The sequence below is a fragment of the Microplitis demolitor genome, chromosome 8, assembly GCF_026212275.2.
Source record: "Microplitis demolitor isolate Queensland-Clemson2020A chromosome 8, iyMicDemo2.1a, whole genome shotgun sequence".
Classification (NCBI taxonomy): domain Eukaryota; kingdom Metazoa; phylum Arthropoda; class Insecta; order Hymenoptera; family Braconidae; genus Microplitis; species Microplitis demolitor.
The window spans coordinates 11829157-11844556 of NC_068552.1; the positions used below are offsets into that span (position 1 = coordinate 11829157).

Genomic DNA, 15400 nt, shown 5'->3' on the forward strand with positions numbered 1-15400 from the left:
TTTTACGTCATTGAATCGACCATGCGTGTACTTACAAGAGTGCTTATGAGTTCGCATCGTTGGGTATATTTATACGGATTTGTACTCATACGAAATTATAATCATGCAAGAGCATGAATGACAACATGGTTTATTATTAAAACAGTAAAATCATTTTTTACTGTCACTTATAGATATTATATGATCTATTTCAACTTGGTATTCTAAATTACAAAAGAAATTCTTTTTTTTTAATAACAAATTTCTCTAAAACGAAACACACAATTCTATTCATTTCTACAAAGAAATTTATTGATCCATAATTTTCAGTATTGTTAATTAAAGTTAATTTTACTGTCAAGCTATTTATTTTTATAGTTTTATAAATCTCAGAAGTAAATAGTTTTCGTTAAATTTTTGCTCTGCAATAAATTGGTAATCTTTTTGAGTCTATATTGAGTGATTCCAACATATGTAACTCATTATCGTCTAATATGTAGTAGTTAGAATTATTGTTTTTTTTTTTTATCGATAATTAAAATAAATTTAATTTATAATTATTGATTCTGTTAATAATTAAAATTAATTTTTTTTTCCAAAAAATAATTAAAATAGATTAAATTAATTTTTTTTTAAATTAATTAAAGAATTGAATCAATAAATTTTTGTGAAATCGATAATGATAATCAATACAATTGCATTTTTTCTCTTTTCAATTAATAATTAAGATTAATTTAAATGTTCAATTTGCTTGTGATTTATAACCAGAATTCTTCTCATGCATTATTAAAAAAAAATCTATAACGACCAAATCTAAATTGATTTCCAATGATATTTTATTTTTCACAACCCCGAGTTTTAAAAGGTGTTAAAAATCTTCATAAACTGAACGAGACAGGGCAGCCTAGTGGACAGCGGACGTGCTTCATAACACGACGGTCGTGGGTTCGAGACCCGTCACGGGTAAAATTTCCATATTACTTTTCAGCCAGTAAACATTAACTATATGACAATACTATCAAAATAAGTTTATTTCAAGTTGAATAATCGTTGTTTTTATTTTTTTTTATCATGTTTGAGCAGGCCTGATCATGCTTGGTCAAACATGATTATGCTTGCTCAAGCTTGATCATGCCCATATATTCGCCAGCCATGAACATGCGTGATCATGCATGAGAAAGTATAATCATGCCTGACCAAGTATTATCACGCATGCTGATGGCTGGCGAATATTCACGCATGATCAGGTCTGATGATTTCTTCCCGGGCAGCTAGTATATAGATTAGGGTGCTTCGTTTCCGGCAAAAGTTTGTTTTTCGTTGCTCATCAAGCAAAATATTGTTCTTTGTGCTGAAAAAAAACTCCTACCAAGTTTGAGCTCTTAATTTTAATTCTAAGTACTTTCCATTTGATTTCAAAGATTTCCCATTTTAAATAATCGTTTTAAATCGTCAATTGATGATTAAAAACGATTAAATCTTTCGAATGAAGATTAAAGACGATTCATGACGATTTTAAATTTTAATCGTCATTAATCGTTTTTAATCGTAAAATAATAAATCGTCTTTTGATGATTTGGGACGATTAAATCTGAAAATCTATGACAATTATGACGATTAAAGACGATTAATGATGATTTAATTTTTAATCGTCACAAATCGTTTTGTTTAATCAGGGTTCTACCAAAATTTACGATGATGTTAACATCGTAATCGTGGACTAGACTTTTATTAACGTCACTTTTTAAATGTCTTATTTCAAAATTTACTATATGAGTTAAATTTTTTACTATTTAACATCGTAATTTCATCAAAGACTTTTAGGATTAAAAATTACTTCAAAAATTATAATTTAACATCGTAAAAAAAAAAGAAATAAAAATTACACTTTAAAAACTACATTTATTGGTATATTTAATATTTTTATTTACTTTTAAATAAAATAAATATTACAGTGCTGCCTCTGTTATAATACAATGAAAGATATAAAAAATACGATGTTATAGTATATATTATCGTAATTTTTAAATAGTAACTGCGTCCTCCACAAGAGGCGCTCTCGTGACTTACGGCTGTTTATTCAAATCGATTATATGGATCATAAAAACAACATAAAGTGTAGGCCCTTCGGTGGCCGAATGGTACAAGGCGTCGGACACTTCACACTCACAAGGACTCGGGTTTGAATCTAACTGCCGATCTGGGAAAAAATGATCAGACCCTACCATGCCTATTCATGTCTGAAGCGTAAAATACACTCAGGGCTGATTATACCTGTCCATGCCTATTCATGTCTGATCCAGCCTGATACATGGGATTAAATCTAAAATCTTAGTGTAATTAAATATAACTAACTAACTTATAATTATATATAACTAACTAAGATATAATTATACATAACTAACGTAGTTATAATTATATATAATTTCATATAACTATAAATCAATAAGTAATAAATTAGATATAAAATTTGCTGACGAAAAATCTATTATGAATAAGATTTAAAATTTTGTTGACCAAAAATCTATCACGTATGAGATTTTCATTAGTTGAAGTTCATAACAAACTTACTTTTCAAGTCAATCTCTTACTTAGGTCAACGGTAGCGGGTTAAACTTTCGAGCGCTAGGTCCACAGTTCGAATCCTGCACACGCCCGAATTTTTTATTTTTTTGATTTTTATAGAAATAATTATATATAATTGTATATAGTTATACATAATTATATATAATTATTTAGGGCCATTTTTTATCTATGATTTTTTTACCCGGATTGGCATGAACAGACATGAACATACCTGATCAGACCTGACTATGCCTGGCTAGGCCTGGTCAGACATAATCATTTTTCATGTCTGATCAGCTCTGATCATTTTTTCCCGGGGATCGATTATTATTTTATTCTTTTATTTAAGATTTCTCTTCAAATTTTACGATGTTCACATCGTAATTTATATTAAAGAGCTTAAAACTTCGTATTATTTATCTGAAGTATTATTTCTTAAATGAAATTTCCAACGCTCAATCGTAAAAATTACGATTTTAAAAGTCTAGTCCACCACTACAAAGATCAATAGGACAAATTACGATGTTAGCATCGTAAATTTAACTAGAATTTTTTTCCGTGTACACGTAAATTAAATTACTTTAGTTTTAACTTTCTAATACTCAGCTGCGTTTTGTGATATTAACGCGGTTTTGGTCGCAAATTGTCGGACGTTTGGTGTTCTTCAAAAGTGGTCATAGTAACTTAGCTGTTTTTCGAGCTGTTTCACTTGTGTCCGTTGCGAAAGTCATTTTTCCTTTGAAGTTGACCTTTATCGGTTTGCAGAACATAAACCAATAAAAGTACACTAAAAATTTTCATAAAAATTTCATAGAAAATTTTATTTCCCTCAAAAAAAGTCTTATGAGTCAAGTCGCTAAAGTCTATAGTTTCCGTGTTATAGTAATTTTAATAATTCGAAAAATAAAATATCAATTGTAATTTTTTTTTGATATTGTATGAGAATGAAATCTTGACTGGCCATTGCCTAACAGCTGACTCAAATTAATTGGTTATAGATAGCGCTGTTTTCAAACAAAAAAAGCCCATTCGGCAGCCGAAATGAAAGGTAGATTTCTTACTTAATCTATCGAATAAGTTAATTTCGTACATGAATATCTTGTGATACATGTAACTGTGTCGTCATCGTATGAAATTTCTCGGCGAACTTCAGATAATTCATTTGACTCACTACAAGTTTATGGCTTGCCATTATCTGTGTTCAGTCACGAGCTTAATCATTTTGAAAAGCTTTGTATACTTTCGCTACGTCCGGGAGCTACCGAACTCGCTACTTACTTCAAGGTCAGAATAGTGCCGGGTCACTCGCGAATTGGGCCCTGTACATACAATTTCTTACTCATGGTCGGTCCAAGCCGGCATGAGAGTCCTGCTACTAGTTGGCCAATCAGAGAAATTGGCGGCTCACTAGTACCTGTTGGCGCACTTTTAACCAAATGGGAAAATTCGCTCGTGCCGCGATAGGGAAATTTAATATTCATTTTTTATTGTATTATTTCAATTTGCCTCGTTAGTTATGGTACGACTGCGCTCTCGGCTTCAGAATTTACAGTATTTCGTATCTAGTTCTTGTTGACTACTTAAGTCAAGATCCTGAGAAAGGCTTCAAGAGCGCAAGTCCAAATTATGGAGGGTGTTCCACCAAGAATAAAAATACGGGATACTCGGCCTCTTCCTCTTTCGTCAGCCGGACACCATTCTGGAAGGACTTTCCATTCCATCAGGCCTAGTAGGCCTCAATCTCTGTCACCTCCTGGAGACACCATATTTGGGTTGCGCTGCAACTTACAAAATATCACGGAAATAGCGGTTGTATAATTGTCCTTGAATACGTGAGCTGGACGAGTTTTGGTCGGCGGGAGAGCCCTTATTTACCTAGGTTATGGTAAATATTGTATCGTGCATTAGAAGGTTATGTGGTTATGGAGAATCGGGTCAGTTCGAGCAGGAAGGATAAAATCCTGGACACCTCGCCTTAGATTTGGGATCACAAGTGTGCAGTAAGATTATATCAGTGTATTGTACGCGAGGCAAACTGTTAATTGAAATATTGCCATTGTAATTAGTTTTCCGGGTCAATTTATAAATGTGAGATGTGTGAGAGTGAGTCAGCCACGTGGGCATGAGTTTTAGTACGCCATTTTGGGCACATGTTACATTGAGTAAAGTAGAGTCCGTTTACTATTGTCGGGATTGATTATTAATGTTATAAATTGACAAAGATTCTATTTATCGTTCGAATTAAATAAAAATTAATAGTTAATCAATTGTTCATATTATAACCACTGAGTATGGTCAATCAAATTTCTTATCCTTCAATTAATTATTCCTAGTGACCAGGAAACGGGTGGATACCCAACCCTGACAGTTTCATTATATATAAGCTAGCTTAACCAGTCGACTCAGTACCAAGAGGCTGGGTTGACTGTTAATAATAAAAAAATCTCTTGGTGACACTTAACATGTAATCTTTGCCAGTCGCTATTGTGAACGTGACTTGGAAGTGTGGGTCACCTTAGCACACCAATAGGTCCACGGTTATAAAATTTGACTATTGTATTTGTCCTCATGGTCGATTTTTCAAGGAATTTTGTGATAACATCATAATTAGTTAAGTAGAGTTTCAAAATATCATTCGTTAAAAAATTTATATATGTATGTATTTATGTATGTGGGTCATTCCACCAAATAAAGTTATTTTTACGGGGCGACCCTCGTCGATTTGATTTAAACTTTGTGGAGTCTTTCTATATATTTAAAAAAAAATTCTCTGAAAATTTAAGCCTTTAATATGCAGCAGTTTCAGAGTTATGATTTTTTGAATTTTTTAAAAATGTTTGTTTTCAACGTTTTCATTAATTTTTTTGAAGGAAAAAATATTTTTAAAAAAATGAGCACATAACAGTTTTTCGTAGGAAAAATACTCAGCTTTCTAACAAAAATATCCATTTTTTATTCTAAGTTACAGAAGGCCCTTTAAAATTCGTTTAAAATAGAAAAAACGAATTTCATGACCGTGCGGCGCTTGATATATCTAATTTGATATTTTTTTCTGAAAGCTGAGCCTTTTTCCCACAAAATATGTAATTTTCACGATGTGCATATTTTTTGTTTGAACAAAATTAAATGAAATATAAACTCTCCATGATTAAAAAACTTTAATTTTTAACTTTTTTGAGGATCTGTGATTAAAAAGTATTCAAAGTATTCAAAAGCATTAAAAAATATTACAAATTTTTTTCCCATCGTTTTGAATCTTTTAAGGAGGGTTGGTTATAAAAGTGAAATCATCGCTGGTAAAATTTTGAATAGCCCGGATGCATAAACTTTGCGGTGTGAGGATATGTTTTCTGGTATGTATTTGCAGTAAAGCTGTGACAACAAAAATTATAAAACTATTTTTCATGATACCAGCATCAAAGCTTCAAGTTTAGGAATTAGTGATTTGAACTTTGATTCTTGCGTTTTGTTCAAAAATGATTTCAGGATATTGATGATATCTGTCGTAATGACAGTTCTAACTTTGTCATCGAGTTTTATAAAAATTTGTGTAAATAATAAATAGTATTTATGGTTTCTGTTTAATTATAAATTACTAATCATAAGCTACGCGTAGACTTATGGTTGATCACACTATCGATCTTAAACTGACTTAATTCTAAGTTGCTGCTGCCACTGAAACTAATTTTCAATGCAGGTAATCATGAAAAAATAGTGTGTAACACGAGATGAAACAAGACTTCAGATTGCAGTTATTGCCAGCTTTTGCCTGCGGCTTGGGCAGCCTACTTCATTCTCGTCTGATATCTTTTTATTTCATCTCTTGCCACACAATAAACTATTACAGTTTGAGAAAACTATAAAATCAATAATTTGTATTTAAATAATTATTGATTTTGTTCAAACAAAAAATATGCACATCGTGAAAATTACATATTTTGTGGGAAAAAGGCTCAGCTTTCAGAAAAAAACATCAAATTAGATATATCATGCGCCGCACGGTCATAAAATTCGTTTTTTCTATTTTAAACGAATTTTAAAGGGCCTTCTGTAACTTAGAATAAAAAATGGATATTTTTGTTAGAAAGCTGAGTATTTTTCCTACGAAAAACTGTTATGTGCTCATTTTTTTGAAAATATTTTTTCCTGCAAAAAAATTAATGAAAACGTTGAAAACAAACATTTTTAAAAAATTCAAAAAATCATAACTTTGAAACTGCTGCATATTAAAGGCTTAAATTTTCAGAGAATTTTTTTTTAAATATATAGAAAGACTCCACAAGGTTTAAATCAAATCGACGAGGGTCACGCCGTAAAAATAACTTTATTTGGTGGAATGACCCATGTATATATATGGGATAGAATCGACTTTTGAGGGCACGATTGCGTCTGCAATTCTTATCCGATCTTAATGAAATTTTCCACACTTATTTTATGTATAGTTACCACGGTAAAGTTCGAAGATGGGCTGAATCAGACGATTAGTTTAGAAGCTATGGCTGTTTGAAATTATAACGATTTTTCGAATAAATCAGTTTTTAATCACTTTTAAAGTTCGTATAACTTTAAAACTGAAACTCATAGATAATTTCTGTAATAAGTATTTTAAAGCTTGACTAATAAGCTTCAATTCATGACCTCAAACTTTATATTTTGACCATTTCTTCTAATAATTTGGTAGCCTTGAAAGTTTTAATGGAATGAAAAAATTTTAAAAATATGGTTTTCATTTCATATAACTTATGCCTTTCCCATAATAAAACAATTTTGTCAGTTGTATTTTTTGTGAACGAGGTAAATTGTAAATTGCACAGCTATTTTATATTTTAAAAGTATTTATTATTTTTATTATCTTTTATCATTTATGATGTTTCAATCGTACCTGCTCTGGTGGATTCGTGATCACTGTAAAATCATCGTAAAACGACGCTCGAATGACCGTAAATTCACGGTACCAACAAATGACCGTATATCGACCGTTAAAGATGCGTTATTTGATGGTGAGAGACAAGTGCCGTTGTGAAAATTCTCGATCGTAACTGTATGGTTGATGTTTTGTATGTGCATTATATTTCAGCTAACTAGTGACCGTAAATTAACAGGTAATGGACGGTCCTTTTATGGTCATTGATAAGTATTGGGATCGTCAAAAACCGAAATCTTGGCGGTTCATTTAAAATATTGAGTGAGTTAAACACTTGTCAATCGAGCGTATAGTGTCGGTAAGTGAGAAACTTTTCGTTAGTGAACTATCGACTAGTTGTCGGTCAGATTTTTTATTTTTTAAATGTCTCTAATAGCCAGTGATATACTCCAAGTATACTGAAATTATTCGTGTCGTGAAAAAAAGTAAAAAACACTTAAATAAAAAATTGTTAGTCATTATAGGGTAAGGACTTCAAATATTAATGAGTTTAGATAAGATAAACAGAGATACAGCATTAGTAAATTTATTAATTGTTAACAACAGCAAATGTTAATCATTATCAATGAATTGAACAGTTTTAAATAAAAAATAGTACGTTCAAAATGCCTTTTACTTATAAATTAATATTATACAATAAAAATGATAATATACATTGTATTTTTTTTTTTTTTGCACCCGGGAAATAAAAGTTTTATATAATAAGATATAATCATATTCTATTATAGAAAATTTTATGTAATTATATATAAATATGTATAATCATATATTCATATATATATATAGTTGTATATAAATATGCGTAATTATGTTATCTTACAAATAATCATACATATTTATACATTCGGTCGAAAAAATTTTATATAATTATATAAAATTTTATATAATTACATAAAATTTTATACAATGAAGTTCTCAGAAATTTTATCGAATGGCAATTTCTAAGTGAATATTAAGCTGTGCAGGCGTGCGAATCATAATATTTTGTGAAATAATTTAGATACGACCGAACAACGTAAGATTATTCATAAAAACTGCATAATTATTTATTAAATAAAGTCTATAAAATTTTTTAATTTATTACCGCATTCATATATGAATGTTATAAAGAAATTTTTTTTTTAATTCTTGAAAATAGACTAACAGGACCCAAAGCGGGATAACAGCTAAAAAATTTTGAAGTTTTAACAATGAATTAAGTTATAAAAAACTGAGATATAAAATTTAAAAAGTCTTAGTTAAGTTTAAAAGATTTTAACTTCTCATTTTTTTTAATTTGCCAAAAGAAGGAATTATTGCCCCGCTATTAGTGGGTATACCGCTATTAGTCTCTTTACCCTATAAACAATAACATAATCAAATATAATACAAATAATAGAATCAATCATTTATTAATGTCTGCAATTATTTAAAGTTCGTTTATATCCAAATAAATATATACAATTAACTTATCATTTTGAGTGTGTGGTTCAGCACAGAGGTTAACTCGTCAGACTTTAAATCTGAAGGTCTTGGGTTGGAGTCCATAATTTAGCTAGGTTTTTTTTTTTTTTTTTTTCATAGCAGTTATTGTATACATATAAATCACTATATAAAATTATACTATTTTTTTTTCCCGGGCAGTCCCATGAATTTGCAAATTTTACATCTAAATGCGTGTGCTTGGAGAGTTAATCTACCATAAATTGAGCGTAAAATGTTTGTCGAATGCAGTGCAATTATTCACATATGTTTGTACTTTCGGTATCCACAGTCGGTAAATCAAATTAATATGATGTTTATGATCGAGGCTCATACTATCGTTATTTAGCGATTTATAATAATCGATTAGATGGTGTTATTGCCGTAAGTGCTAAAAAAATATATGGTAAAGACTTTTCACAACCACACTCGGAAACGATCGTCAAATCACTCCATGCAGTCGAATATTCGATGGCAGAACTTACGACGATTTAACGTCAATAAACAGTAATTTTATAGTGCCGCTGAAACCACTAGGGTGTACATCCTATAATTATAACTGGTCTTGTTATCGTAATAGCGATTGTAATTATGATCTCATACTAATTAAATTTTCTATACTTTCTTTACGTAAAGGTCAGTTTGGTGCATTACCAATATAATGTTTTGTCAAATTAACTATCTGAAGCTGTCTATCGAAAGTAGTCGTTGTCTTTTTTACCTTCACTCTTAGAAAACGAGCCTCATTTCATATCATGACTGTACAATAACATGTATCACGAGATATGTATGTATAAAAATTTTTATATAGATTAATTGGAAAACCTACCTTCCATTTCGACTGCCGAATGGCCTTTTTATACGTGAATTTTGTATAGTTGCATTCGCTATCGCGTATACTCAACAGTCACGCTCGCTATAAATATTATTTCTCACAGTTTTTCAGTGTACAAATTGTTAATAAAACAGCTCATATACTGCTGTAATTTTTGTTAATTTTTACTTATTGCATTAACCACACCTACACCAGAATCCTTTTGTACATTCATTCACTTTACAATCTCTTATTTTCAGATGACGCTTTACAAGAATAAAATTCTGACTCATTATTATATCATACTCGCCAGACCCAAAACTTTCCGCCGTTTTCAAGCTCCTTGAGCTCGAAATATTGTTGTAAATAAATTTTCGAGCTTTTCGAGCTCGAAAATACTTTTGTATGCTTTTGTTTTCGAAAAAAAAACGTTTGTTACCATTTTTTCGCAAACGATATCTCTCGAATGAATAAACCGATTGAGGCGGTTAAGATGGCAATCGACGCGTTTTTTTTTGAGTTCTACAACTTATCAGATTTTGAAAATGATTTATCAAGTCGTTTTTGAGAAATTTCAAAAATACTAAAAAAATGTTTTTTTTCATTCTTTCGAAAACGGTTTCTCTTAAAAGAATGAACCGATTTTGATGGTTAAAGTTGTATTCGACGCGGCTTATGAAACTTCAGAGTCCAGTTGATTTTGGAATCAATCCATCGATAATTGTTGTAATAATAATTAATTAAGAAAATGCCAGGACTGGTTGGTGGTTAGGATAATTGAAAATACGCATATTAAAAAAATATAACAATATTTTATTCGTCACAGCACATAATCACTGGGTTACATTGTCTGATCTCATGAATACGTAATTAAATGAATGCGAAATGTAAAATTGATCTCGAGTAAATAATTTAAATATTTAATTTGAATTGAAATTGAACACTGAGTAGATCGCAAAAAATGTAATGAGTATAAGTAACATGAACGCAGAGGTTACCGAGCGAAGTTAATTATTGAACACTTGAATTACGATAAATATTTGAGTTCATTGAGGATCGATTAGTTATGATCACTTAGTTTAATTTATATTAATAAGTTTAATTAAATTACACTGCATTGAATTTAATTTCTTAACATGTGGTAGCATGATTGCAGAGGCTACCGAGCGAGGATTTAATTTAATTTTATTTAAAATGCTGAGCATGTTGATAATTAATTTAATATAAATTAAGTCTTTTATATTTACGAACACTTGGTATAATTATTTAGTGGAGAAATAAGCACCTGTAATGATTTCCGTTGAATTAACCTCTTGGAAAAACATGGTCGTTGATCACTTGAATCCTTGAACTTGGTTTATTTTATTTTTGAGCTCTGGTGCCCACACGTACGAAAATAATTATAATTTTATGGAGCTTGATGAGTGCTTAATTGAACTTTATCAATATTTTTAATTAATAACTCGAGATGAGCACGAAATAATAAGATTTAGAAAAACACGTGTTTTCACTTGAAAAGTATTTGCGAAAGATAATGGCGTCGGTCTTCTCGACAAGAGGCAGGAAAAACGATGCGCATGCGCCGCACTGCGCAAGTCAAGTTTGAATTCACAGGCCACGAGGTCCCAGTAGGTGCTGCCTCTATCTGCCAGAAGTGCAACTATATTTAAATTTAAATATAGCGCGATTACGCAACATTCCGCCCGCCATCAGCAACAGATTTGATGATTGATGAGTTCTGGAGTGCGTGATCTTTCGTTGAGTATGCCAGTGAACCAGGTGAGTTAGTTGTCGTCATCTTCTTGAGGTTCAGGTTCCACTGGTAGGAGTGCGAGCTTTGTGATTGGACGAGTGAGTGTAGAGTTCACTGTTTTCAGTGTAGCAACCCTGGTCTATCCATCCTTGCCAGGGTGGAGTGCAATGATACGAGCGAGAGGCCACTTGGTTGGTGGAAACCTTTCGTCGGTGAGTAATACAAGTGATCCAACTTGAATTTGATGAGTTGGACGTTGCCACTTGGTGATTGCCAGTTGTCTTTGCAGGTAACTTGTTGACCAATGATTCCAGAACTGTTGAACACGTTGTTGAATAAATTGCCATCTTGTCAATCGAGAACTGGTTGTATCGATGAGTGCTGGTTCAGGAATCATGTTGAGTGCTCGTCCAATTAGAAAATGACCAGGAGTGAGTGCGTCAATGTCATCTGGATCTTTAGTAATCGGCTCCAATGGTCTTGAGTTTAGGATAGCTTCAATCTGCGTAAGAAGAGTCGTAAATTCTTCAAACGTGAATGAAGATTCTCCCACTGTTCGAGTTAGGTGGTGTTTGAGTGATTTGACGGCAGCTTCCCACTTTCCACCCATGTGTGGAGCTGCTGGTGGATTAAAGTTCCAAGTAATACTGTTCACAGTGATGTGATCCAGTGTTTCTCTTGATTCTTGAGTTCCTTGAGTGAACAGACGGTTGAGATCCTTTTCAGCGCCTTTGAACGTCGTTCCGCAATCGCTGTAGAGTGCTGTGCAGATGCCTCGTCGGCTGAAAAATCTGCGGAGTGCTGCTATGAACCCACTAGAGCTGTAGTCGCTGACTACCTCTAGATGTACTGCTGACGTAGACAGGCAGACAAAAACACAAATCCAGCCTTTGTATGTTTTTGCTCCTCGGTGGTTCCAATTTTTGAGTGTTATTGGACCAGCGTAGTCAACTCCAGTGTGTGTGAATGCAGATGATGGAGTGACTCTTGATACTGGTAGCTGACCCATGAGTTGTTGAGCTCTATCAGCACGATGTCGTGCGCATTTTATACACTTGAGTATAACTGAGCGTACTGGTTGTCTACCACCAATGATCCAGTACTTTTGTCTGATGAATGCAAGAGTGAGTTGAGTACCACCATGCATGGTACACTGATGAGCATCAGAGATGATGAGTTTAGTGAGTGTCGCATTCCGTGGTAGAATAGCAGGATGCTTGATTTGGTCTTGATTTGGAGCGTTCTCCAATCGTCCACCTACTCGAATGATGCCATCGGTGTCTATGAATGCAACCAACCGAGCAAATGGATGACCTTTAGACCATGGTGCGTGTTTGTAGTGCATGTTGATCTCAGTTGAGAAATGAATGCGTTGAGTTTCTTTGATACAGAAGTTGAGTGCGGAAGTTACTTCGTCAGAAGTAATCGGAGTTTTGAGTGATGAGTTCGGTGATTTCTTGATCATGTCACGGAGTCTAAAGCAGATTGCAGTAGCTCGTAACATGCGGAGTAGTGATATAGGCCGTTCCATAATAGGCCACCTTGATTTCACTGATGAATTCGATGAGAATAAGGCCAATCCAGGCCGTTCTTATGCTTGAGCTCCTGTATCATCTATTGATGGGCATTTAGGCCAGGACGATGAACTCTTGAGCAACCATGGTGGGCCAGTCCACCACAGTTGATGATCACGGAGTTGTGTAGGTGTCAACCCTCGTGTTGCGCAGTCTGCTGGGTTTCGTGTGCCCGGAATGAAATTCCAGTGGCCATCTGGAAGTAGATCTTGAATATGTGACACCCTATTCCGAACAAACTCCTTCCAGCGAGACGGATGAGATTTAATCCACGTGATAGTGATTGTTGAGTCCGTCCACAAATATGTTGGCGTTTGAGTGAGATTTAGAGTGCTCTGGCAGTGTTTTATGAGCTTAGCCAACAGGTGAGCTGCGGTGAGTTCTAACCTTGGTATCGTTAGTCGTTTCAACGGAGCTACCTTGGTTTTAGAGCAGAGCAGCGTAACTCTGACTTTATGATCAGGGGTGTGGACTTTGATGAACACGGCAGCTGCCATTGCCAATTGTGAGGCGTCCGAGAATCCATGGATCTCGGTGGTTGAGCACGTGGATGAGTGGATCCATCTTGGAATTTTGATTTCAGATATGAGCTTGAGTTCATTTTTGAAGTTTCTCCACTTATGCCGGTGATTAGCTGCCAATGGAGTGTCCCAGCCGAGCTTTTCGAGCCAAAGCTCCTGCATGAATACCTTGGCTCGAATGATGAGTGGTGCGAGAAATCCAAGAGGATCAAAGATTTGAGCAATCTCTGATAAAATGATCCTTTTTGTACATTTTTGAGTTGAGCATGGTGGTGAGTACGTGAAGTAAAACTGATCTGAGTGTGAGGACCAGTACATGCCCAGAATCTTCGTACCGCAGTCTGGATAATTTGTGATTATTGATCGCTTCCACATGATTGAGTTGTTGTAATTCTGGATGATTGCTTGCCCATTTTGCAAGAGGGAATCCGCCCGCCTTGCAGAGTGCTTCAAGTTGGTCAGCAACTTGTTGTAATGAGTTCAAGTCATCAGCACCACCAAAGATATCATCAACATATCTTCCGTGGGTGAGTGGAATGATCGCTAGAGGAAATCGTCGTCCTTCGTCTCCAACCAGTTGAAGTAGAGCACGAACAGCCAAATATGGAGCTGGTCTGGTCCCGTAGGTAACTGTGGTGAGTTTGTATGGTGTGATTTGGCCTTGTTCGTTGAACCAGAGTATTTGTTGTAGGTTTTGATCCCGTTCGTCGACCAAAATCTGTCTAAACATCTTCGTGATATCTGTTATGAAGATGTGCTTATGAGTGCGAACTCCTATGAGTACGTCGAAGATGTCTAGTTGCAGTTTTAGACCGGTGTGAAGCACATCGTTGAGTGAAAGACCTGAGCTGGTGGGTTTGGAACCATTGAAGACTACTCGCAGCTTAGTTGTGATGCTGCTCTCTCGTAATACACCATGATGAGGAAGATAGTAGGCAGGTTCACTTGTTGTTGATTGAATTGATTCCACCATGTGGTTGAGTTCTTTGTATTCCTTCAGAAAATCAAGATAGAGTGCCTTCAAACGGTCGTCATGGTCTAGACGACGTTTGAGATGAATAAGACAGCGGTATGCTGCTGAGTACGAATTTCCCAGTTGTAGAGGTGACGATTTGACTGGAAGTCGGACCTTGTATCGTCCTGAACTGTCTCGTCGATGAGTTTCTTGAAAATGCGCTTCACACGCCTCTTCCTCTGGGTTGAGTTTCTTGATTTTACTGACTGGAATTTCTTCTTGAGTCCAAAAGCGTAATAGCAGGTCTTGAAGTTGTTGAGTAGACTGCTCGACAGCAGTATGATAAGTTATAGATGGTCGCTGAGTGTGTTGAGTGACTGGACCGAGTAATATCCAGCCGAAGATGGTATCTTGAGCGATTGGCAGGCCTTCAAACCTTTTGATGAGTGTATCTTTAATGATAAGACCATAATGATCGGCACCAATGATGATATCAATTGGTCCTGGTCTCATGAACGCTGGATCTGCCAATTGTAGTTGTTTGTATTGGTCCCAGTTGAGTATGTTGAGTGCAACAGATGGTAGTTGAGTAGTAAGACCACCTAATATATGAGCACTGACGATGACTGAGTCGTTTGAATGCCTAGATGAAAGCTTGAGTGTGACTTGACCTTTCGTTTTACCAGCATTGGCTACACCAATACCAATGATCTGTATAGACGAATGAGTGCGTTTAAGTTTGAGTGAATTCACCAAGGAATCTGAAACAAACGATAATTCAGACCCTGGATCCAGTAAGATGCGTACTGGATGAGTACTTAACTTGGTGATCAAATCCACTAGGCAGGTTGCGA

The 15400-nt window shown here is 34.3% G+C and overlaps 1 protein-coding gene across 1 annotated transcript; it reads right to left on the reverse strand.

Moving 5' to 3' along the window:
* Window positions 1–11635: 11635 nt before the first annotated feature.
* LOC128668479 (uncharacterized) lies at window positions 11636–13027 on the reverse strand. The gene has a single exon (XM_053741561.1). It carries the CDS (start codon window positions 13025–13027, stop codon window positions 11636–11638), a length of 1392 nt encoding a protein of 463 aa, XP_053597536.1.
* Window positions 13028–15400: the final 2373 nt, after the last annotated feature.